At 33.7% G+C, this 26,853-nt stretch overlaps 2 protein-coding genes across 4 annotated transcripts in view; both read right to left on the reverse strand.

Moving 5' to 3' along the window:
* LOC114331213 (G-protein coupled receptor Mth2-like) overlaps positions 1-26,853 on the reverse strand; it is a 680,964-nt gene that overhangs the window by 413,244 nt on the left and 240,867 nt on the right. The window lies entirely within an intron of this gene.
* Positions 1-26,853, reverse strand: part of LOC114331202 (G-protein coupled receptor Mth) — a 111,197-nt gene that overhangs the window by 45,686 nt on the left and 38,658 nt on the right. For 2 of the 3 annotated variants that reach the window (XM_028280697.2, XM_050655887.1), the window contains 3 exons: positions 14,650-15,090; positions 11,351-11,429; positions 10,104-10,294 (listed from right to left, as the gene is read on the reverse strand). In XM_028280697.2, coding sequence (XP_028136498.2) covers positions 10,104-10,294; positions 11,351-11,429; positions 14,650-15,090 — 711 coding nt within the window. The remainder of the gene's footprint in view (positions 1-10,103; positions 10,295-11,350; positions 11,430-14,649; positions 15,091-26,853) is intronic. The other variant, XM_050655888.1, reaches the window with a different exon arrangement.

The raw sequence follows: 26,853 nt of genomic DNA on the forward strand, positions 1-26,853 counted from the left end.
AATAATATTGATAGCGTATTTGATAAATAATTGATTTAAGACGTGAACTTAATAAAAATTTATTTATTGTTTATTATTTATGAAAGATCCAAGCAGAGAATACAGCAAGATATATTCTGTGATCCAAGTATTTTGTTGTTAAAGATGTTCAAATGTTCAAAAAGATGTTCATTTCCTCTTTTCTCGATTGAGTATTAGTTTTTGTTGTACAGTATAGAAATTATTACAACCACTGAATACATAGTTAGTGAAAAAATTATCATATTAATTAACTGAATAAATGATGCAATTATACAAGTAACAGTTATCCAAGAACATTCAAAAGCCATCTCTTTAAAGTTAATGATGACACAAGTTATGCTTACATATCCATACCAGTGAGAATTTTACTACACGTAACTTGCCGTGTAAAGACAGAAGAAGTAGGGATAGCCGTAAAATATTTGGAGCCGTGCCCTTAAGTTTGGTTGATAAAAATAAGACCAAAAACTTTATCTTTAATTCAATAAAGCAATTTCTGTATATTATAAATTTTAAAAAACATGAGCACATCGGTACACTTCTTGTTTTCTTCTATTAAAAGAATCGGTTTGGAAAAGTATTACCAATATATTTTCAATTTAATATTTTACAAGTCTTTGAAAATTATAAAAATTGAAAAAAAAAGGGATGTATTCCGTTGTAAATGTAAGAAAATGTAACAAAAATTAATAATTTACGGGTGATTTAAGCTCAAGAATGGGAAAGGAGTGTCCTATAGAAAAAAGTTAAATATTAAAGTTGTAGATCATAAAAAGCTCTACAACTATTTTATTTACCCTTTTTTTAAATAACTTCAAAATTTATGCAAAAAATTCAAATAACCGAGTTAATATTTTAATTTTTATCTTCCACCAAAAAAACATCACTAAATTTGATGAAAACTTAACTTTTTTTGTTCCAAACAAACTGGAATTTTTCTATGTTAAAATATTTAATTTTTTCCTCTATTTCGATTTGTTATCGAAAAAGCACCTTCATTTTCTATTGAATATTATTTCATCAAAATATCTGGCTTTTTAAGTGATTGCGTTTATTTTTAAATTTCTACTTTCTGATGGAGTAAATCATCATTATCATCATGCAACCTCTTCTATCCACTGCTGGTCATAGGTCTCTCCCATTTTCCCCACTTTACACGGTTCCGTGCGTCTTGTTGCCATGTCTTGGATATTCTATTAATGTCGTCCATCCAGCGTGTTGGTGGTCATCCTCTGTTGCGTTTGTCTTCTCTTTGGGGCAATTCAATTAGTTTTCTAGTCCATCTTGAGTCTTTCAGTCTCCCTATGTGACCTGCCCAATTCCATTTTAGCTTGGCTATACGTTCGACGACATCAGTGATACCTGTTCTTTTCCTTGGTTCCTTATTTTGTCTTTTTTTTGTCACGCCGAGAATCGATGTTTCCATGGGCTTTTGTGCCCCTCGCATTTTTAGCGCTGTTGTTTTTGTGAGCGTGAGAGTTTCGCATTGGTCAAATGTCTTCCGTTTCATAGCTATCGGGATGTTGCTTTTAAAGATGTCTCTTAGTGAACCATACGCCACCCAAGCAAGTGTTATTCGTAGTTGAAATACGCAGGTCTGATTGTCCTTGCCTATTCTGATTTCATAACCGAGATATATGTACTTTCCTCTCAATTCTACCACTTGATTTTGGATGGATTCTACTGATGTTCATTCTAGACCTATTGTTGAAAATAAGTTTTCTAATTCTTGTAGCATTTGTTGTGCTTCACCCAGATCTTCGGTAATAATAAGTACTATATCGTCATCAAAACGCAGATGATTGAACATTTCTCCATCTATTTTTATTCCTCTACTTTCCCACTTTAGCATTTTAAAGGCGTATTCGAGGACCGTTATAAATAATTTAGGTGAGAGAGTGTCGCCCTGTCTCACATCTCACTTGATATGAATTTCTCTGTTGATATCATGTAGTTTTACATGCATTGTGGCGATTTGTCAGCGTTTTACTCCATCGCATTGTGGCAAAACGCCACAATGCGATGGAGTAAAATAAGATATATATTACTTGCGAATTTAAATACAAAAGTTGTAGATCTTTTTATTAGCTACAACTATTCAGTTTCTTTTTTCCATACGGCTTGTAGTTTTTTTTCCTGGAAGCCGTATGTTGTGAACCGGTTGTACTGCAGCCACTTGGCTTATTGTACATCTTCCATTCGTTTATGAAACCCATTCCAGAATTTTGGAACCCTGTACCAGCTTGTTCAGGCCTAGTGGGTGGGTGCCATATATATTTGGAGTCATTTCGATGTCTCCGAAAAGTGCTTGCCGCCTCCGATCCAATGCCTAACAGTCATGCAAAATATGGTTGATTGTTTCTGGTTCTCTGTTACAGAGTCTGCAGCTCAAGTCTCCATGAAACAGCCCCATTGTATGCAGGTGACCTTTAACTGGCGCATGTCCAGTGAGGAAACCTGTTATGATTTTGAGCTAATTCTTGCTTGTTTTCAGCAGTAACTCAGCCCCCCTACTAGCACATGTCCGTCCGATATACATGGCACTCCCACGGTCGGCTCTGGACCCAGGTATCTTGTAGCTGATGCTCTCTTGGCAAGTGCATCAGCTCTTTCATTGCCGTATATGCCTCGATGACCTGGAACCCATACTAGGATAACACTCTTATGTTGTGCCAATCTGTCAAGTTCTTGTGGATATTCCCACACCAGCATAGAGTTCACCTTATGATTTATAAGATCCCCAATAGCTGCTTGGCTATCTGTGCATATGTTAACCCTCTGCAGTTCGAATGCCCTCAGGTTGTTTTCTCGTGCGCATTGCAAGATTGCAAAAATCTCTGCCTGAAATACGGAGGTATATTCTCCCAGTGGAATAGAAATGTTGAAATTTCCACCACTACAGAATATTCCTGCGCCCGAACTGTCTGCAGTTTCAGACCCGTCCGTATACCAGGTGTAACCCTGCAGTCTGGATCGAGAGTTTCCTCCGTCCCATTCGTCTCGTGGGCAAATGTCCACTTGAAAAGGTACTTCAGGCTTGTATCTTGATGTCATATGGTCAGAAATGATCATCCATTCGGCATCATTAGTTTCATTCGTTATTCTACTATGTCCTGATTTAACTGGTAAGTTGCTCAGGTATTCTCGCAGTCTATAATATCCCATTCTCGCCTCACCTCTTATTGTTATATGTAAAGGAGGGATATCCAGTAGTGCCTCCATAGATGCCGTAGGTGTGCCCCTCATAGCCCCCGTGAACCCGAGACAAGCAAGTCTTTGCACCTTGCTTAATTTGATGATAACTTTTTTTTGTTGCACTCTTGGCCACTATACCACTGATACATATGTAATTGTGGGTTTTACCACCATGTTATAAGTCCAATATACCATGTCTGGTCTCAACCCCCACATTTTTCCATGAGTACGTCTGGCTACCATTAACGTAGTTACCGCTCTCTTCGTTATTCTTTCTATCTGCTGATTCCAAGTAAGTAAGCAGATTGAAGTAAGTGCGGGTTCTCATTAGTCAACCTCATTGATCAATAGCGTTGATTCTATGCAACTGAACATATAATTCAAATTCACACTATTTCAAGGATATTGAATTCGGTCTACAAAGTGCTAACTTTAATAATGGCTGTAAAGAAGAAAATTGTGCATGCTGGCGTTCGCATTGTGTGTGAATATTTAAAAAACGTACTTAAAAATAGGAAAACAAGAACATCTCTGACTCTCTTTTGCAACGGAAACACCTATTAAACATTTTGGTTTATGGTGGTTTATGTTTATACAGATCATCTGTTCCTGTACCACTTTTATTTGCTTTTAATATTTTATTCAGTTCAACTTTGTAGGTTGTCCGGATACTTTTAATTTTATTTTTAATATCGTTTAGAGTCAGGATTTCTATTTCCATTCCAAAACGATTAGCGTCATAGATTTATTCCCGCTTTATTATATTTTTATATTGTTCACTCCTAATTATCCATAGCACTCCTCTCTCGGGTATAGTTCTAGAAACTTGCAGATATGGTTGTCTCTCCATTTAAAATTTGACATTGTTCACGAAATTATAATATGTCTATTTTATATATAACCAAGAATTTAACCTCATCTCATATGCTTACTATTTAACTCCACAAAATACAAGTCAACGCAACTGAACGCTAGTTCTCACTGTCAAGCATTGTTCTATTTGATAGAAAATTTCCATTGATCTATCAAAAGTAGGAAGGCTTTTCAGTTTTATTGAAAGACCATATGATAGAACAATATCGCTGAATCGACGTTCATATAAATCTATTTTTCGTCAATAACATAGAATCAAGGATATTGATCAATGAGATTGACTAATGAGAACCCGCCTTAAGCAAGGCTTGTAGTTTAGCCGGAAATAGTGATAATCCGTTTTTTCCCTTAAAAACTCACCCCCTTCCCCTTACCGATCACAGATAACCCTAAATTACATTTCCTTTAATTTTTGTTATATTTTCATTCTTCTACAATTGTTTCCATACTGTTACTATTTTTTGAATTACAATGAACTGTCACAGTGAATCATGTTTTAATATATCAAGCATAATGGTATGAAATATGAAATTAAAAATAGTCTACGAATTAACCTGTGTTTAAAAAAAAGTCGAATCTTTAGATAATTTCAAAGCAAGTGTTGAAATAATTTTAAAAATCTGTGGATTTCAAGAATTAGATTATTAATAGTTTCTTACAATATCTCGTGTTATGCGTTTTGAGCAACAATTGTTGAAGCACAAAAATCCCTGATAAATGGCATATTTTTTATCTTAAATGGCCTTTTTTACTTTACCACATACAACACATGTTAACTTAAGGGGTACCTAAATCATCTTCTAAATAGAAAATAAGTTTGTAATAAAATTTCTAATTTTTTAATTTTTGTTCTAAAGAAGCATTTTTTGGTCTTGCACTTTCCGAGGAGGACAAGTTTTCTTTCATATTTTTCAATCATTTTGCGCAACTTGTAATAGTATGGTATAACTAGATCCAAACCCAGACATCCAAAGTGAAAGTTATCCTCCAACACCAAATTGTTCTATATGGTCCACATAATGTTCAGAAAAAAGTCACACCATTTTGAGCATCGGGTTTGGGGGGCGGGAGAGGGGGAGAAATCGGTAAATTCGTAGTTTTTTAAATTTTTCGTCAATATTACTAAAACTATGCGGTTTAGCATGAACAACCGTCTATACAAAAATGCTCTATATTAAATTTGAAATAAAAAATGTCCTATGCATAATCCTTCTACAATGAACGGTTACAAAGTTACGGAGGTAGTATAGTATAATTGGTCCAAAAAAAGGCCTAACCCAAACATCCAAAGTAAACGTTTTCCTCCAACACCAAATTGTTCTATATGGTCCACATATTGTTCAGTTAAAAGTTACACCATTTTGAGCATCCGGTTTGGGGGGGAGATAAGGAAGAAATCGGTAAATTTCTAGTTTTTTTACGTTTTTCGTCAATATTTCTCAAACTATGCTTTAGCGTAAACAATGTTCTATACAAAAATGTTCTACATAAAATTTAAAACAAAAAGGTCCTATTCATAATTGTTATAAAATCAACGGTTCCAGAGTTAGGAAGGGTGAAAAGTGGAGGTTTTCGATACTTTTTATATTTTTTGGGCAATTTATAATATTACTGATGAAAGAAATTTTCTTTAACAGGATTGTGTTTTGTAAATAAAATTTGCTATTTCAGTGGCCGATGGTATGTTAGTGATAAGTCCTTGAAGAAAAGTCAACCTCGCCACCCAAAAGCATCATCCATTGCCCAAAAAATATAAAAAGTATTGAAAACCTCCAATTTTCACCCTCCCTAACTCTGGAACCGTTGATTTTATAACAATTATGTATATGACCGTTTTTGTTTTAAATTATATGTAAAACAATTTTGTATAGAACATTGTTTACTCTAAAGCATAGTTTTAGAATTATTGACGAAAAACGTAATAAAACTACTAATTTACCGACTTCCCCCCATCTCTCCCTCAAACCGGACGCTCAAAATGGTGTAACTTTTTACTGAACAATATGTGCACCATAATATAGAACAATTTTTAGGCCTCTTTTGGACTAATTATACTATACTACCTCTGTATCTTTGAAACCCTTTATTTTAGAAGGATTATGCATAAGCCTTTTTTATTTCAAATTGAATGTAAAACATTACTGTATAGAAGATTGTTCAAGCTAAACCGCATAGTTTTAGAAATATTGACGAAAAACTTAAAAAAACTACTAATTTACGGACTTCTCCCCCATCTCCCCCCCCCCCAAACCGGACGCTCAAAATGGTGTAACTTTTTACTGAACAATATGTGGACCTTATAGAACAATTTGGTGTTAGGTGATAACTTTTAATTTGGATGTCTGGGTAATGCCATCTTTTGGATCAATTATATCATATTATAATAGTAGGTGCTGCTGTGTACCAATTACATTTTTTTCCGGAATAGATTACCAGTTTACATCTTGCATATATCATCTTCAGCTTTTTCCCATTATGAGTTCGTAGTTTTCGTCCTTCACAGCACTCTATTCTCCCAGTCGCCATCTCTGAGGTCTCTATCTATCAAAGCATTTCCTATCATAAGTTTTCCATCTTATAGCAGGTCTTCCTCTCTGTCTTCTTCCCGGCGGGTCCTAGCCCAATATTCTTTTCGGCTACCTGTGGTCTGTCCTTCTTTTTACATGCCCATACCACTGCAGGACACTGTTTTCCAATTTTTGAAGTTATACTTCTTTACCGGCGATATGAGGGTGAATTTTTATATGTTAAAGCCTATGATCCCGGCGCATGCGCATTATAACTTTGTTATGATTGGATGTTCAAATGACATGTCAAAAATTATTCAATATGGCGGCTGTGGTACAGCTGTAGTTTGATTATTTATGGTTGTTGCGTTTTAAAATTTGTGTGAAAAGAAACAACAAACAAAAGTTAGTTAATAGTTATACTGCCTTTTTAAATAGTTTTCATATACCTATATTTTTGGACTTTTGGACTATTTTGGACAAGGAAAACTCATTCTAATTTGGTAAGTAGTTTTTATTATAATCATATTGTAATTATACATTTGGATTAGGTTGAAATACAATAGAGCGTCGATTATCCGAACTAATTGGGGGACATAGGTGTTCGGAAAACCGATTTGTTCGGATAATCGAACTACAATATATTGATACATATTTATAGTCATACATATTTATCCACAAGTGAATAAAAGCCATATTTATATACCTACATATTTATTTATATCTTGATAATGACAACTAGCAACTAAACAAAAAAGTGCAGTCTTTGCAACAACATAATTATTTTTGGATAAAATATTGAAGAAAATTGAAGATATTTTAAGCGTCAATTACTAACGCTTGCTCGGTATTCGAGTGCGGGACGCGGGACGCGGGAGTCGATAGTTCGAATAAACGGTCGTTCGGTTGATCGACGTTCGGATAATCGACGCTCTACTGTACATTTATTTTCTCAAGAATGGGGATTTTAGAGAGAAATCTCAAATTAGGTCCGATTTTTATTTTTTGAATTATGATTTTTTGGCGTAGATTTATTTATCTAGTAGGTATGTAATGCTTTGATTTACATACTTAATTTGATTACCAACAAAAGTTCCACCAATCTTCATCTAATATATTGTTTTCTTACTGTTTTGTTATATTTTAATATTTTCTTCCACAAAATCTAAACTACATAATTTAATTATATTCAAAACAACTGTCAAACAGTAAAACGTTTAGTTACCCTATTTTTCCACATGACAAATAATGTGGAATTGGACGAGTGAGTCTAGGCTTCGATTACGACTCAAAGCGCCCCGAAAGTCACGCGTTCGATTCCCGATGCAAGTTTTTATTTTTTTTTTTTATTTTTTCATGCATTTTATGATTGTAAGTATAATTTTTATATAATTTATTTTTCAGAAAATGCGTATTTAAAATTTTTTTCAACAATTATTATCGTTCAGAAATCATTTTTTCTTTGTGGCATTTTTCAATGTGTTTGTGTGCGTTTTATTCTTTTATTTTTTTAAATTCTTGGTATTGCCTTAAAAATCACATAATATGCAGTAAAAGTATAACTCCTTACGTGCGTACAAAGTACACACACATTCTTTTTTTCGTAATTAACCATTCTACTGCCATTCTGTTCTATATTTCCTCTGTTCTCATTCTATCCTCTCTAGTGATTTGTAGACATCTTGCATATATGTAGGCATATAGTAACTAAAATATTCGACGGAATATTATATTGTGCTTTTATTTAGGCCATATTTTAGTGCTCAAAAGTGCTTAGTTACGGACCAAAAAAGTATGACCAAAATAAAATAAATAAGTACGATAAAATTGAAGTACGAAGGGAACCATTCTCGTTGGAACTTTACCGCCCTGAGCAGATGGGACGTGAATTATAAATTGTAAAATTCCCTCATCTTCTTTAGTCTCAGGATCCGTTATGGCTTGCAAATTTTAGAAGCCTCGGAGGTGTAACCAGAAAAGGTTCCCATTGTTTTCAATCTGGTGGGATATGGAGTAATATTTTTAATATTATTTTATGTGCTATTAGATTGAAAAGTTAGTCTTTTTAAAATAAATAAATTTATGAAATGTCTGAGAAGAAATAAAACATATATTTAATCTACCAGTTCCTATGCTGCGTTGCATACAATACGTTGACTGCTTCTTGTGATCCGTTTTCTTCAAGAACATTTTGACCACGATTTTGACTATGAAAGAAAACATGACAGTTTTACTGAAGCCTATAATCTATTTGCATATAATACGTTGCAGAATTGCTCAAACCAAATCAGCATTTTTCCGTTACAAGAAAATTCTATGCGGTCATGACATAAATTTGAGTCTTAGGACAAGAATTTTAAAGTGTTACGTGTTTTCCGTTCTTCTCTACGGAGTTGAGTCATGGACCTTAACAGGAAGAATGCTTAAGATGGTTGAATCCTTTGAATTATGGTGCTATCGAAGAATGCTGAGAGTAAGCTGGATGGACAGGGTGCGTAATGATATTATTCTGAGCAGGATGAAGAAAGGCAGAGAAATGGTAAAAATGATAAAGTCTAGAAAACTCGAGTATTTTGCGCATGTTTGTAGACATCCGAAAAAATATAGCATTCTACATCTAATTATGCAGGGTAAAATATTAGGCAGAAGAAGTCGAGGAAGAAGAAGAACATATTGGTTAAGGAATTTGAGGCAATGGTTTGGTCACACTTCGGAATCGCTCTTCAGATCTGCTGCGAATAAAGTTATGATAGCCAACATGATCGCTAACGTTCGATAAACGGACATAGCATCCGAATAAGAAGAAAAATAATCTATTTAACCCTCAACGGGTATGGTGATTTAATTAACCATCTAAGGCAGGGGTTCCCAATCTGTGGTACATGTACCACTGGTGGTACATTTCATTAGGTGCGGTTGTACACAAAACGCAAGACCACAGCCAAAATTTAGCATATTTGTAGTTAATTAGATTATCTACCTCCGTAGATACTTCAGTTAAGTGGTACCAAAATAATTATAAGAATTTTGGTGGTACATGGCTCAAAAACATTGAAAACCACTGATCTAAGGTATGTTGGGTCAATGGTGACCCGCGACTATAAATCCTGCACGTTTTTACATGTGTGCGAAATAAGTAATGTTGTAATTTTTTATCTATTAAATAAACGTTTAGAAAAAATACAAATAAGAAAATAAATGGATACAGAAGTTATATACCTTATTATTAGGAACTAAACATAAACATTGCATTTTTTGCACGTTGACACAAAAACTAACAAAATAATAATAGAAATATTTTAAAAAACGCTAATTTGATTAATTATCTTTTTCCAACTTATTTATGTTCGTCCTGTAAAAAAAGAAATAAACAAATAAGAATTTTAGTCAAATTGTCAAAAAGTTGCAATATTGGTTAAATTGTCAAACTAAATTTTGTTGGGTCAATATTGACCCACCATACCAGGTTAAAACAATTTATAATTATATTTTATAGGAAACATTTACCTTTTTCTATGCCACATCTTGTTTTACCCATACTGACTTCTATTTCATGTGGTAAAACGGCTGTAAGATGAAAAACAACCAAGAGAATGATATAGACTAAAGGAAATCCCCATCCATATAAACTGTATAAAAAAAATTTGTGGCAATCTCTTTTTCTTTTATCGATATTTATCATAGGTTTATCTGAGGCACTAGAAAAAATGTATGTTTTAAAAAGCAAAAAACAATTTATCAGAGAAAATATATTAACAGATACCCCAATACAAAAGCCATTGAAATTTTTGCAGCACATTTTATAGTTGTTTTCTATAATATATTACATTTCTTAACCGTGGTATGTTGGAATGGTGGATTAATTGATATTTACTTTTGCACTTATTTCAATATTATAAATTTATTGTAGTTTTCTTCATATTTTAGTTTTCTCTAAATCTTTCTTTTTATGCAAGTCTATTGATATCATCATAGTTTTGATTCATCACTGTTTGCATTCAGAGTTGTACAAAGCTTTCTACAAAGTTTTTCTATTTATCTTGTGTTGTTGCAACCCAATCAGTCGACTTTATTTTGATGTCATCTGATCAGCAGTTGGGAGGTCTGCCTTGCTGTATTTATTACTGCCTGGCCTTCATTCCAGAATCTTCCGTTTCCATCTTCATTTAAGCCTTGTAATGTTTTTATTCTTTTCTTACCCTCTCACTTAATGTTAGGCGAAGCATTTAGCATTCATTTTTCTCCTAACTGCCTGGTTGTTTTTTGGTAAAGTTAAGAGTTTCGGATTTAAAATTTGCCATAGGCATCCCAGTTGAAGGGTAGTCTTCTTTGTAACCCACTTATTTGATTATTTCTTGTTATATTCCCTTCATGTCTAAATAAGTAAATTTGTGAGTTCAATTTAGTTTTACCCGGTCTTGATGTTGTCATCGTTTTGGTTTTCTTTCATTAAATTTCAAGACGTTGGTAATAACTCTCGTCAAATATTCAATATAAAACTTTTTTTTCTCTGACTCTGGCCTTGGTTTAGAACTAGAACCTTTAGCCACGTAATTGTATAACTTATCACTAACTCAGGTGTAATGTGTAGTGTGTGTGTTGAGTAAGTGTCTTGTTACTTTGCAAAGTCGACGTCATTGTCTTTGCAAAGAGACGCTAATTGTATCCGAACGTCTGCGGTCCCTCCGGTGAGTAAATATAAAGATATGTATAAACTAAATAAAATAAACTAAAAGCTAACAAAATTAACTTACCCTAATTTACAATAAATATCATAACACAATACTTGCAACCAGAAAAAACACGAAAAGCCAAGATATATAATAAAAAACCCTAAAAGAACAAATATTAGATATTTTCATATAAAAATACGGGCCTTCAGATATACAACTAAAAACAAAAAACTGCACCTAATATAGACTGTGATGTCTTTTTGATCTTTAATGCGGATTAACATTCAAACTTCCTCTATAAAAATTTAATCAATTTTAATTTATATGCACCATTCAATACCCAGTATCTGCTGGCTACAGGCTCACAACAAAAATAATATACAATATCATTATAGATATCTTGTCAGAGACATACACAGTGTGGAAGTTTAGAATTACATCATTTGTTTATCCTAAATGTTATAACACCTTTACACCTTGTCTACTAAAAATGTCTTAATAGGCCCCTAGATGTGAAGCAAGGGACCACGTATGTTCCTTATTGTATTTTCTTCTATTCTTTATCCATTAATTTTGTATTATTAGGGATAGGATTGTGTATTTGTCTGAATTAGTCCATGTGGTGAGACCGCTCCCGTCTGAAAAAATTTCTGATTCGGTTTCTTTGTGGATTCCTATTCAAAAATGTCCCCTTTAAATAAATCTGAAGGGTGCCGGGCGGAATTTTTGGGCAGAAATTGTTTAAACAATTTTTTTTAAACAAATACAAAATATTACGTTTTTTGCTCTGAAACATATATTTTTAGGTTTTTGGGTCATTTTAAACAGGAAAGGTATGTTGTAATTTTTCTTAAAAATTGACAGTTTTTGAATTATAGGCGATTTAAAATCTGAAAAATGCAAAAATACGCATTTTCGAGGCCTAAAAACTCATATTTAAATTAATATTTTTTGAGGTTGCCAGATACTTTAACTGAAGAATAAACATTCAGCTTCAAGATTCTGAAGAGTGGTTGCGTCTAACCTTAATTTATACCGTTGTTTTTTAATTGTTAAATATGCGTGTTTATCCGATTTTTTGCCGGTGCGGCGAGCTCTATTTCAAAAATCTCCTATATTCCTCCGAAAAATATTTTTTCTAGATTCTTTGGAATATTCTAAATAAAATACGTTTCTTGACATTTTTCACAAAAATTAATAGTTTTAAAGGTATAAGCCATTTAAATTACGAAAAATGACAAAAAAACGCATTTTTGGATTTTAAATCGCTTATAATTTTAAAACTGTTAACTTTTGAGAAAAACGTCAAGAAACTTATTTTATGTAGAATATTCCAAAGAAACTAGAAGAAATATTTTTCGGAGAAAAATAGGAGATTTTTGAAATAGAGCTCGCCGCACCGGCAAAAAAATCGGATAAACACGCATATTTAACAATTAAAAAACAACGGTATAAATTAAGGTTACACGCAATCACTCTTCAGAATCTTAAAGCTGAATGTCTAAACTTCAATTTAAGTATCTGGCAACCTCAAAAATACTAATTTAAATATGAGTTTTTAGGCCTCGAAAATGCGTATTTTCGCATTTTTCAGATTTTGAATCGCCTATAACTCGAAAACTATCAATTTTTGAAAAAATTTACAGGATATCTTTCTTGTTTAGAATTACCCACAAAACTTAAAAATATATGTTCCGGAGCAAAAAAACGTGATATTTTGTATTTGTTTAAAAAAATTGTTTAAACAATTTCTGCCCAAAAATTCCGCCCGGCACCCTTCAGATTTTTTTAAAGGGGATATTTTTGAATAGGAATCCACAAAGAAACCGAATCAGAAATTTTTCCAGACGGGAGCGGTCTCACCACATGGACTAAACGGAGAATCTACATAGGGCTGGATACCGCGTACCAAAAAAAGTTCATTAATAGCAAGCTGAAAATTTGTTAATAGCTTAAAGGTGTTTAGTCGGAAAACTTTGATGTTTTGATGTATGGGAACACTGGAACAGACGAAGTTTTAATTTTGGAACGTGATTTTAATTGTTGAATATCATCCTGACAAGTTTATGATTGCGAAAACTAGCAGGTTGTTTTAAAAGTGTATTCAATAGCAAACTTTATGTATAATATATGAAAAAATGTTTGTCCGACAAATACGTTGGACATTTTAATAAGTCCGACACGTAGAACATGTCAAATGACAGGCATTATGTTGGTGGTAAATAGCAGTCTGATTTTTGCATGAAAGTTTAATGAAAGAGTAACAAATCAATTGGAAGTTCTGTCCGACAAAATACATGGGACATTTTCGTAGTCTGACGTTCAAAACTGTATCCTGTTCCACAATTAAAACTTTCCATGTTCCAGTGTTCCCGTACATCAAAGTTTGTCCGACTAGACACCGTTAAGCTATAGCTTAACAAATTAACTAATTTTCAGCTTGCGAAATAAACTTTTGTTGGTACGCGGCATCCGCGGGAACTAGCTGAATTACTAATGTCTACATCATTAAAATAAATAAAGGCGATTTAACCACAATTTCAATTTGGAATATTTTTTTAACGGTTTGATTTCCACTTCAGAAATTAAACAAATTATTTTGTTTTGTTCCATCGTAAAGAAAAAAAGCATCCTTCTGCTAATTTTAGTGTTCCTTAGTCATAACGACTAACGACAATTCAGATATATATATTCTACAGACGCCTACAGTAGATGATTTTAAAATGATAGTGTCAATATTTTTGATGTGCGTTCCTGGGACGGCTTTATTGGAGGATAGTGCGTTTGATTACATGAAATCAACTTACGAACATCCATCAGAAAACCGTGGCATGTGACTTTAAAAAAAAAAACAACCACACCCAATCATGACAGGAAAATTTTATTGTTAGTAATCACTTCTGCGTCGCAAATTCCTTCACAGAATGTAGTATAATCTTGTTATCAATACTAAAAGAAGAAATCAACAAAACATACCACTATAAGCAAGGTAATAATGTATCAAGAATACATATTTATATTTTGAAGTAACATACGTATGCAATTAAATTAGAGTTTGATGTTAATATTGAAAGTAAACTAAATGTAAGACAAAATCTGTCGGGATAGTATCATTACTTTTCTCTTTTTGTTTTTTTCTGCATGATTGAAAATGGAATTACTAACGACAGAATGTTACACTCAGAATTTGGAGCCTTAACTTGAAATTCGATATAATTGTTAGTCTATTTTTTTATTTTAGCTTAGGCGTTATTAGCAAGACCGTAAAATGAAAATCGAAAGAAGACAAAGTATATAATATGTCACGTTTAAGAATTCGTAATGATCATTTCAAAAGTTTTAATAATACCTAAGTATATTAAAAAATATGCATAACTTACCAATGACTTTACAAGTTGTTTTTGTTGGCTTGTAGTGCAAATTCATATGAAATGTATGATACACCAGACAGGAATAAAGAAACAATAACGACAAACAAAAACAAACTAAAATCTTCCCGAAAATCTTCTTCGTTTCTCTTGAAATTACATAAAAAAGAATGGTGAGCATCAAGCATATCCCAGAAAATATCATCGCAGCTCTGTTCCAGTAAAATTTAGAGGGCATCGGTGGATTTCGGCCCACTAAGAAGCCGAAATATTTATGTCCGTAGTTGATTCCATTTTTTGTCGCATGTTCGATGCAGTATGGATGTTCTTTCCTTGGGTAGATGCTTTCGGTTTTTTTGCTGTAGAAATTGCCGTCTTCATCTAGGTAAAATAAAGATACGTTAGGTTCTAGGTAGACTGCTCCTGGACGGCCGTGAATAATTCCAATATCATCTAGAACAAAAAATACCAGGTTGAATACAAACATAAAATAAATAGAAATATTTCAGAGCGTAGGTGAAAAATTTCGGGCTAATGCTTTTTAAACGCATTCTTTTTTTTTAATCCCGAGAAAACTAATAAGTAGGTATTAAAAAAAATAAAATGCAGAATGAAAGTTACATTATTACCAAGGGCCGAAAGTCCCTGAAAACTTCTATAATGTGGATTTCGTGGTAACCTCACCACTTACAAGTTCATGACATGTGTCTCTGTACCTCTCGGGCAGTTTGTATAACAATGCTAGCCAAAGCGTGTAGTGTGTATTGTCAATATTTTATTTTCTAGCATAAATCAAAAATCTTAATCGGTAAAAATTACCGGATGTCTGTTTTAAGTAAGTATTTTTATATGAGTACTATATTTGAAGGGTTAAGGGATAAAACAAGGAATGTCACATTATCTTTGTTTTGAGAAAATAAGAAATTTAATGTTTGTGACTACATATTATATTTAAATCATTGCAGCGAAGAAATAGTATTTATATTTATTTAGTAAACTTAAACTACATTGTATTTAATACACAAATACATTTCAACCAAATTTTTAAAGAACAGAGATAAAAAATTAAAAATAGCTAACTACAAATAAAAACTGAAAAAAACAAGGACTCTCACGTTATATTTTACGTTGCAAACATTAGTTGCACCAGCTGATAGAAAGACTGAAAACAAAATTATGACAATAAAAATGGTAATAACAATTATAACAAAAGGAAATTGTTTTTTTGATAGTTTAATGCAATGGTTGCCTGATTTTTTTGTCTGTGTCTTACATTTGTGTAACTCATTTTGAATTATTAATTTGCGAATTTCTGCAGTACCCTTGTCATAATTTAAACAATTGTATAAAATTTAACGTTTTATTGAACTCATGTCTCTACGTCCCAACTTTTGCCACTCAGGGATCTGTTTTTAAAATACTCCGTTTCTACTTATACATCATACTTTTAAAAAAGTTTTGGCACTGGAAGCAACTTCAATACAATAAATCTCATAAAACAAGTGCAGCAGGAGTAGAAGAGAACACGGTAGATTGTTCCTTCTTTTAAAATACTCTTTGTCGCAGAGTATCTGGTGTTTGAATGATAGTCTAACAGTAGCAGAGGTGGAAATGAAGAGCTCACTACAAATCAGTGAAGCTGGGGTTCAGGACGCTCATAATAGAAGAAAGAACTTAAAGATGGAACAGAAAAGACGGAAAGTTGGACCCCAGCCAAGAAACTAGAGGAGTTAGCGTGGAGGGAACAAGATGACAACAAAACCGATACGAACAAGGACCTGAGTGAATACACGAATGACAAAGTAAGAGAAAAAAAAATAAGTAGTCCATTTTTAGAATAGGAACTTATAACATGAGGAGTACGTATGAAGCTGGAGATTTGAAGAAAATAGTGACAGTGATGAAGCAGTATAAGTTGGATGTGTTAGCAATGCAAGAAACTAAACAGAAGAGTGACAGTGTTTTAACAGTGGACGGTTACAGTTGTTTTAATGAAGAGGCGCCGATAGAATGCTGGGTAAAGTTTTATGGTGAGTGAGAGGCTACAGTCGGCCGTGGTAGCTTTTGAAGCTTAATAGGAAAGGAAATGTATGCTGAGGATCACAGGAAAGACTAGAAAGTTTATTAAATGTAGTGTATTAAATGTTTATTAAAAATAATACTAGGTGTGACTGTAACGGAAAGAGGAGATGAAGCTCCAGAAATTTAAAAAAGAATTGCGAAGGGAAGGCGAACGGTTGGAGCATTGAGCAAACTTTTAAAAAGTAGTCTTATTACTCAAAATCAGCAAAATTGCGGTTATATAGTACGGTGATACAACCTACGTACTGTATAGTAATGAGTGTTGGGTTCTGAATAAGACAGAAAAAAATGCATTGGAAAGATGGGAACAGAGCGTATTGAGCGTGCTGATTTTCGGTGGCGTGAAAGTGGGAGAGAAGGAGTAGAAAAGACGGACGAATGCGGAAGTTCAAGAACTGTTTGGGAAGCCAGTAATCAGTCATATGTTTAAAAGTAGAAGACTTCGCTGGCCGGGACATGAGGAAAGGATGTCAACGGACCGATGGCCGAAGAGTGTATTGGTAAGTTGTAGGGAAGAAGAAGGAGGGGTCGAAAGCGGAAAAAGTGGCTGAAAGCATTCAAAGAGCATCTACAAAGAGCAGGCGTTGTAAATTGGAAGACATCTGCCCTGGGCAGATGTGAATTTAAGTGAAGAAAGATAGTTAAAAAATCTTAAGCCACGTACCGTGAGGCCTGCAGAGGTGTTACATATAAAGCTGCAATCTTGGAACGTGTTTTCCGTCACAATGACAGGCTGATGTACCCTCTTAAGGAACAATAGTAATTTAGGTTGAATTGAACGAAATTGAAATTGAAATATAAGGCAGTTGATGGAAAAATACATGAGTAAAGAAACAAACGCTCATATGATATTCATTGATCTTGAGAAAGCATATGATAGAGTTCCTCGAGAGATTCTGTGGTGGGCACTCAATAAGAAAGGAGTCTCTGGTGAATATGTAAAGATTGTTAGGGATATGTATGAGGGAGTAACGACTAGTGTTAGGACATGTGTGGGAGAGACTGATAAATTTCATGTGAAAGTAGGATTGCACCAAGGCTCTGTGCTTAGTCCGTATTTATTCTCATTAGTTTTGGACCAGATAACAGCGAAACTACAGGGTAACATTCCATGGTCCTTAATGTATGCTGATGATGTCGTGTTAGTGGGAAATAGTGAAAGAGACTTAGAAAAAAAACTGGAACAGTGGAGACAAGCTCTGGAGGAAAAAGGTTTAAAACTTAGTAGGACAAAAAGAGAGTATTTGGAATGTTGATTTAAAGATGGAGCTACTACAAATAAAATGGTATCTTTGGATGGTGAAATGATTGTGAAAAGCAATAGTTTTAAGTACCTAGGATCGGTATTACAGAGTAATGGAGAAATAGATGGAGATGCATGCAGTAGAATTAGGGCTGAATGGATGAAGTGGAAAGAAGCGAGTGGTGTGTTGTGTGACAGAAAAATTCCAATGAAGCTGAAGGGAAAATTCTATAAAACAGCCATAAGACCGGCTATGATGTACGGAACTGAATGTTGGGCAGTGGAAAATAAAGAGGAACAACGAATGCATGTGGCGGAAATAAAAATGCTTAGATGGATGAGTGGAGTGACAAAGAAGGATAAAATTTGAAATGAGTATATTAGGGGAAGCCTAGGTGTGGCACCAATTGATGCCAAAATGAGAGAGCATAGGTTAAGATGGTTTGGTCATGTTCAACGTCGAGACGTTAATCACCCAATACGAAGAATAGCTGAAGTGCAGATTCCTGGAAGGAGTAGGAGAGGAAGACCAAAGAAGACCTGGGGGGAGACGATAAGGCAGGACATGTTGGTAAAGGGGATTAACATTGATATGACCCAAGATAGAATTGTGTGGAGAAATGCAATTAGGGAAGCCGACCCCGCATAGGGATAAGGCAAAGAGAATGATGATGATCATGAAATTGCTCATTTGTCACCTATGACCAGATTGTAATGGTAATAATAATCATCGTACTGATTATTATTGAAAAAAAAAATTGACTAGAATTTGGTAGTAGTTTCTCAAAATAAAAATTGACTCCAAATTTTAATCGATCAGTGTTTACACTTTATCATTATTTATTTACGAACAATTGTAAAAAATTTAGCGTTTTATTGAACTCATGTCTCTACGTCCCAACTTTTGCCATTCAGGGATCTGTTTTTAAAATACTCCGTTTCTACTTATACATCATACTTTTAAAAAAGTTTTGGCGCTGGGAGCAACTTCGATACAATAAATCTAATAAAACAAGTGCAGCAGCAGTAACAGAGAACACGGTAGATTGTTCCTTCTTTTAAAATACTGTCTGTCGCAGAATATCTGGAGTTTCTTACATATTTAGGTCAGGAAAGATTTATTAAGAAATTAGAATTGTAAATCCTGCCAGGTAAAAATAATTCTCTCTTTGCGAGAATAAGCGCTTTTTAATTTTTTTCCTGGCTTACAGACCGGCAGCCGCAATTATTAAAAAATATTACTTTTAGGTTGAATTCGGTAAAAAATTGAATCGGCGGGAAACATAAATTAAAAATATACAAAGGAGCCTTCTGCTGGATTTAAAAGTGGAAGTTGGATGTTTGGAAGTTTAATAAAATTTATTGGTATAAGGGAAGAGTTTATCCTTTTACAATGTCAAATTTTTTCTTTGATGCCCGTTTGTAGAAAATGTTTATTCGTGATTTTCAACTGCTATATGTACGTCAGCTAAGTTTCATAAATAAAATTTATTAAAAAGTTCTACCCGATATTACTTATATCCGTAACTTTGACCAATTACTACATGTCAATTTTTGATTAAAGGGGGATACATTTTTCGGTACTTTTATGATGACATCACCACAGCAATGGAAGACAAAAATATAAAAACAACCAAACCCAAAAATCGGAAATAAAATGGAAGATTCAGAAACAAAATAGGAAACTACGGACTTGGATCAAGGAATATTAGGGGTGAAAGACTACTAGAATATTTGGAACAACAAAACCTTCATGCAATAAATACATACTTTAGTAAAAAGCCAAACCCAAAATGGTCATGGGTCTCCACAAATGGGGTGACAAAAAATGAAATAGACCTTCCTCTGCCAAAATAAACAAATCTTCGAAGACGTAACTGCACTGAATAAATTCTCAACTGGCAGTGGCCACCGCATACTACGAGCCAAAATAGAAATAAGCAAACTAGAAACGCAGAAATCTAGAAGAAAACCAACGGTTATTGACCATAGCAGAATAAGACAAAACGCAGAAGAATATAGACAGACTTTAAGGGAAAACTATAAACAACAAGTAGCAAAGGAAGAGTCAGAAATTAATAAGATTAATGAAGAAATGAAAGAAAAACTCTTGAAACTCTTGGAAGCGGGAATTAAAACTGCCAAAAAACTAACAACAAAAGAAAATAGATTAAGTAGCGGGACAGTTAAAGTAATGGAAAGTAGACGAAAACTAATAAGCGAAAACAAAAGAAACACAGTAGAATACGTAGAACTGAACAAACTTATTAGTAGAAAAACCAGAGAGGATCTAAGAAAACACACTGAAAATGAAATCAAGAAAGTAATTGAGAGAAATAAGGGCCTAAAATGCTTACGACCAAATTTAGGGAAACCACTACTCATTTTAATAGAGGATGAAACAGGACGGGAAGAGAGGAGAAAAGGTAAGATATCAGAAGAAGTAGAAAGGTTTTATAAAGAACTATACACCTCAAAGAAAGACGCAAACTTCAACACTCAGGAATATATCAAGAAAACAATCACGAATGTAAACTCAGAAACATTACCAAAAATAGAAAATTATGAAACAGAAGCAGCACTATCACAATTAAAGAACAACAAAGCACCAGGACCAGATGGAATCCTTGCTGAAATGTTGAAAGAAGGGAAAGAAGAAATCTTACAAACATTAAGAAATCTGTTTAATCAGTGTCTACATGAAGGAGAAATACCCGACGAATGGAAGGAAATTCTTACAATCCTGCTATTTAAGGAAGGCGACAGAAACGACATAAAAGATTACAGACCCATCTCGCTGCTGTCGCAAACGTATGAACTATTCATGAGGATTATCAACAACAGGCTAACACACAAATTTGACTCGTATCAACCAGTAGAGCAGGCAGGATTCCGAAAGGGTCAGCACCACTGACCATCTTCTAACAATTAGAACACTAATAGAAAAAGCTAACGAATATCATATAGATCTGCACTTAGCGTTCGTTGACTACGAAAAAGCATTTGACAGCGTGGAAATGTGGGCAATAGGAAAAGCTATAAACAACTGTAGAATAGATTCCAGATATAGAATGCTAATACATAATATAATATAAGAAAGCAACAATGACAGTACAATTGGAAGAAACTACAAAACCCATACCAATTAACAGAGGAGTGCGACAGGGAGATGTTATTTCTCCTAAACTATTTACATTAGCACTGGAAGATGTTTTCAAAACAATGGAATGGACAAACATGGGAATAAACATAAATGGAAAGAAACTAAACCACCAAAGGTATGCAGACGATGTAGTAGTCATAGCATCAAGTTTTGAATAACTACAAACCATGCTAACCGAACTAGCAAATGAATCCGAACAAATAGGTCTAAAAATGAATTTTGCCAAAACAAAAACAATGACAAACACACAAGACAATAGAAACGTAATACTAAACGACACCACAATAGAAGCGGTTAATGATTATATATATTTGGGACAGATGATAAAAATAAATAAGGAAAACCAAACAGCGGAGGTAAAAAGAAGGGTCAGATTGGCCTGGGCAGGATTTGGAAAATTAAAATGGGTCCTAAAGAATACAAAAATATAACAATACTTAAAAACAAGAGTGTTTGACCAGTGCATACTCCCAATTCTCACATACGCATGCCAAACATGGACCTTGACAAAGGCAAACATGGATAAAATAATGAAGACACAAAGAGCCATGAAGAGAGCAATGTTAGGAGTAAAATTGACAGACAAAAAGAAAAACAACTGGGTCAGAAATAGAACAAAAGTCAAAGACGCAGGCCAACATATAGCCAGGCTAAAATGGAGCTTCGCAGGTCATAACGCTAGACAAACGGACAATAGGTGGAATAGCACGATACAACAATGGAGACCATGGACAGGAAAGAGAGCAAGAGGACGACCCCAGATGAGATGGGGAGACGACATTAAAAAGATAGGAGGAACGCACTGGAAACAGAAAGCACTAAACAGAAGCGAATGGAGGAAACTGGGGGAAGCCTATGTTCAAAATTGGACGAATTAAAGGGCAAAATAAGAAGAAGAAGAAGAACATTTTTCAGTATTTTTGCTTGTCTTACTTTGACCCCTAAGTCAGGGTAAGAAACTCCCAAATATGTTTTAAAAGAATTGAAGATCAAATAAGATATCGTTTAAAGCTCTTGAAATTCCCTGTATATTAGTCTTTCAATTTTTAAATTTGATCCCATACTTTATTTTACTTCATTTACTATTTTAGTTGAGAATAAGCCACCATTTGAGCTTGAAATTAGGTTTATTTCACGTTTCGACTTCCACTTCGGAAATCGTTTTCTAAATACGAAAATTTCCGAAGTGGAAGTCGAAACGCCAAATAAACTTAATTTCAAACTAAAAATTGTGGCTTATCCCCAACGAAAATAGTAAATTGCATAAAATGCCACAGGAAAATGGCTTCAGAACAATATTTATTACATAATATATACAATATTATTTAGAAACGGCGAAACCCAAGCGACTCCATTTTCAAACAAATAAATATTTAAAAATAAAATCTTTGGATTTCTTAATTCGGAAACAGATTCTCTCTTATACCTATTCTCCATCCTTCTAAAATTTGCAAGGAATAAAGGGTGATGAATGCAGAGACATGGGGAGTCTATATAGTTTCACTCCACAACACATCAATTCAACAAGGCAAAGATCAACAAATATTTATTTTATTTATTTAAAAAGTCTTTTAAAGTTTAAATTGGTTTGCTTAATTACTTAATTAGTTGATTTAGCACGTCATTGGCTATGATTTTAATTTCTTTCATCGCACATATTTTAGTCACATTTAACATACTATGTATATGATATAAACACATAAATAACATGACATTAAATTAAAAGAATCTGATTTGAATATCAGTTGTAAGCATTAATTTGTAGTCTTTGAAAATGTATTACAATGATTTATTCTATTATCGAAAAGGGTAGATGATAGCCTTTCGTTGTATTCTATTACTAGAGCTCGGGAAATATGCACCTAAGAAACCCTAAAATATACATGCAAATATGCATAAAAAACAGTTGAAATATGCACTAAAATATGCTTTTATGCATTTAATCCATATAAATAAAAAACGCAGTAATCCTTGCATTGAATGTATTTAATTTATTTTATGCTAAAGTCACAAAACATTTTTATTGAAATTTCTATCTCCTAGGTACATAATTATATTCATTTATTCTTTATTTCATCATCATCATCATCGTCATCATCATCATCATCATTCTCTATTATATTATTATTACAGTTAAAACTATATACTTATTATTAAATGTTTTTCTAAATTTTCTAGAGAAAAACTCTGCCGTCTATCTGATAATAATTGTTTATACGCGGAGAAACTTGTTTCTACTTCAAATTACAAGCTATTTATGAGATTTCATATACCGTAAATTAAAAGTTTTTAGCTCTTTACACTGGGCAGGAATTTAATATTTTTTTGTGGGGGGAGCGGACTCAGCCCCCCTACTTAAAAGTAAAGATAATGAATCGATCTTTGCGGAAGAATTACGAGCTATTTATGAGATTTTGAAGTGATATAATTTCGATTTTTGAGCTTATCCCCTTAACCTCAAACAACTCTTTAATTGATTCAACTCAAGAGAAAAATTAAAATATATCGTATCGTGGATATAATTCATATAGCGTATAAATTATTCTAAGAATAAACTCTTAAAATATTGACATTTTGATTATTGAGCTACGACCCTTTCACAAGAAAACTTCCTCATCTTCCTATTTAACATATAACAAGTAAACATATTGTTTACTAATTTATGAGCTCACAAAATACGCGCATTTAGATCATGCAATTGCAATTTCGTTTGTATAGTGCAGTCACTGAAGGTAAAATCAACTATTACCTTCGATTTCGGTGAACCTCCATCGATTTTAGTTATAACAAAAGTGACATGGTGCCAATTCTTTTGGATGCCATTCCTTTTGGGTGGTCAAAATTACTTTATTAAAAATAACCCTGTAAATCGATAGAGGGACAAATTTTAAGCAAAATTTGTTATATAAAATTATTAAAATAAATCAATACTTTTTGAGTTGTCAAAGATCAAAAATTTTGATATTTCTTGAAAAAATGCATGTTTTAAAGCGGTTTTTTATAAATAACTCAAAAACTGTAAGTCTATTGTCATATTTTGCTAATACCAATAAGGGGTATTTCCGAGGGATATTTTTACCGGAATGGGACGTTTCGATGCCGCCGGTTCATCGCCGGCCGTTTCGATGTCGCCGGTTCATCGCCAGTCCATTTCATCGCCGTCATATCTCGCATTTCCTAGAATTCCTAATTAATACTAAAAATAACTAATAATCATAACTGTCGAAAATTCGGAAATATATCAGATAGCGATTAATTGACTGGCGATGAATCGGCCGGCATCGGCATCGAACTGGCGGCATCGAAACGGCGGCGATGAAACGTCCTAGACCCATTTTTACCTACCTCGCTAAATTGCATTTATCTCGCTAAAATGCATATGCACTATAAAATTTATCCAAAATTTGCAAATATGCGCTTAATATGCATTTTGCATATTTCCCGAGATCTGTTTATTACCAATAAATGTGAAATATGACACCTCAGCAATTTCGTGAACGATACATCGAAGGCTTTCCTAAGGAAGCTTTATAAAGTGTCCAAGCCTTTACTAACTATATTAAAATGGCTTCTGAAAAGAGACGTCATCTTTACATACGTTGATCTTGCTTTCTCTATGTAATGTTTTATTTCAGTAAAGTGGTCCCATTTGCTATATTTTATATTGAGACCCAGTCCATATTCTCTACTAATGTCTGATAATATGTGGCATTATTGTTTGTAAACCAGCTAAGTTATTTGCAAAAACTACTGCGTTGTCGGCATATCTAAAGTTCTTTAGACTCACTCAGTCGATTAATATGCCTTCCTGTAGTTCTCCCAGTACTTTCTTGAAAATATGTTCACTGTACTTTGAACTTGTTATTCCCAGGAATAGAATCTCTCTCTCTCTCTCTCTATCTCTCTATCTCTCTCTCTCTCTCTTGTCGTTTCCCATTACTGAGGATCGTGATTTCTTCCAATATTACCAAGAATTTTTTCCATTGGTCTCTATCTTCAGCTGCTCTAAGAGCTTCGTACAATGAGTTTCCAGCTGAATTCTTAATTTGGTCGGACCATCTAGTTGGTGATCGTCCTCTTGATCTTCTCCCGGTACGTTTCCAGAAACAATTATTAAGCTCTCCAAACTATCCCCAAGTAGCAATTTTTCGACGCATTGGTTGTCAGTACAAACAAATGCACTGTATATAACGTTGCCCGAGAGCATTTTCAGTTGTTTCGGCCAACGACCCCTAAGCCGACTGACATTACGATGTTACAACGTAAAGTAATATCTTTAGTTATATGGGCAACTAAGTTATTACTATTGTGACAACTATATATCACAGTCAAGTTTTTTCAACAAAAACGTTATAATGCTAAACTAATTTACGCCCATGATGGGTTTTCTGGCCGACTAGGTAGTTGTCTCTCACGACCACAGGGCCTTTACGTATAGTTCTATAGATATGTGACACGTTTACGGCAACTTCAGGAGCAAAAAAAGAATTTATTTATAACCTTACTTTTTCTTATTATTTTATATTTTATTTTGCTGGAAATTTTCGATTTATTTAACAACCTGTTTATTTGTTTTTTATTAGCTGGTTTCTCCATTGTCCATTGTTTTATCAGTAGATTTGATAAGCTCTAATCTTTGTATCAGCTTTGCTAGACAGGGTTGCCAGGCCAGTTCTTACTCTTTCAGTACTATATCCGTTGCAAGATAATTTGGCTGAAACTCCGACAAAATATGTACTTTTTGTACATATTTTGTCTGAATTTCATCCGAATTATCTTGCAGCGGATAGTAGTTTTGCTTTCAAAAAATCAATAGAAATCAGTAGATTCTTTTTAGGCCCTGTAAATACAGTAAAATCTGTGTTAACGGTTACCTGTCAAAATCGCCCGATTTCATAATCAACTTAAAGTAAAGTTCACTTTAAAGTTGACATTTACCCATATGCCCATATATGAATTGTAATAAAGGTAGAGGTACCAACTTACTTAAAATTTAAAAAACTGATTATGAAACCGAGCGTTACAATAATTTTGAAAATTCTCCAAACCAATTATATGAAGATTTCCTTATTTAGATCTGGTATTTACCAGTTTCATTTCTAGACAAGGCGAAAACGGCGGGTTCGAAGGGAAAAATATTCCCATGAAATTTTTTTGCATAATCACATTCGTGAGACATCCCAGAATAAGGTTCAAGAAGTCGCCCAAGTGAAAAGTGGGCCAATTTTTTTAACAATTTTTTTTAATCAAGTTGCAAGAATCAATATTTTTGGCCCGAGCAATTTTTTCTTTAATTTTTTGGACCATTCTGGACAAAAAAGGTCTCTAATAATTTTTCTCTAGAGTTGATCGTTTTCGACTTATAAGCAATTTAAAATTGAAAAAAACGAAAAATGGCGATTTTCAAGGCTTAATAACTCGGTTAAAAGTTATTATTATGAAAGTCAATATATGACTGAATCAAAGTTTGAAGCCCGCCCTACAAGATCCTGAAGAAATTTTTGTCATTATTTTATTACTAAGCTGTTATTTTTAAGTAATAATAATAAGCGCCATTCACGTGTGCGGGGCTGTAAATGCTGAGTGCGAGAGAGAAGCTATTCCAGCAGTCCTCGCACTCACATTTACAGCAGCGTCAATACGATACAACCACTCATTGTTATTAATTAAAAATAACAGCTTAGTAGTAAACTAATGAAACAGATTTCTTCGGGATCATGTAACGGTG

Source organism: Diabrotica virgifera, chromosome 7, assembly GCF_917563875.1.
Source record: "Diabrotica virgifera virgifera chromosome 7, PGI_DIABVI_V3a".
NCBI lineage: Eukaryota > Metazoa > Arthropoda > Insecta > Coleoptera > Chrysomelidae > Diabrotica > Diabrotica virgifera.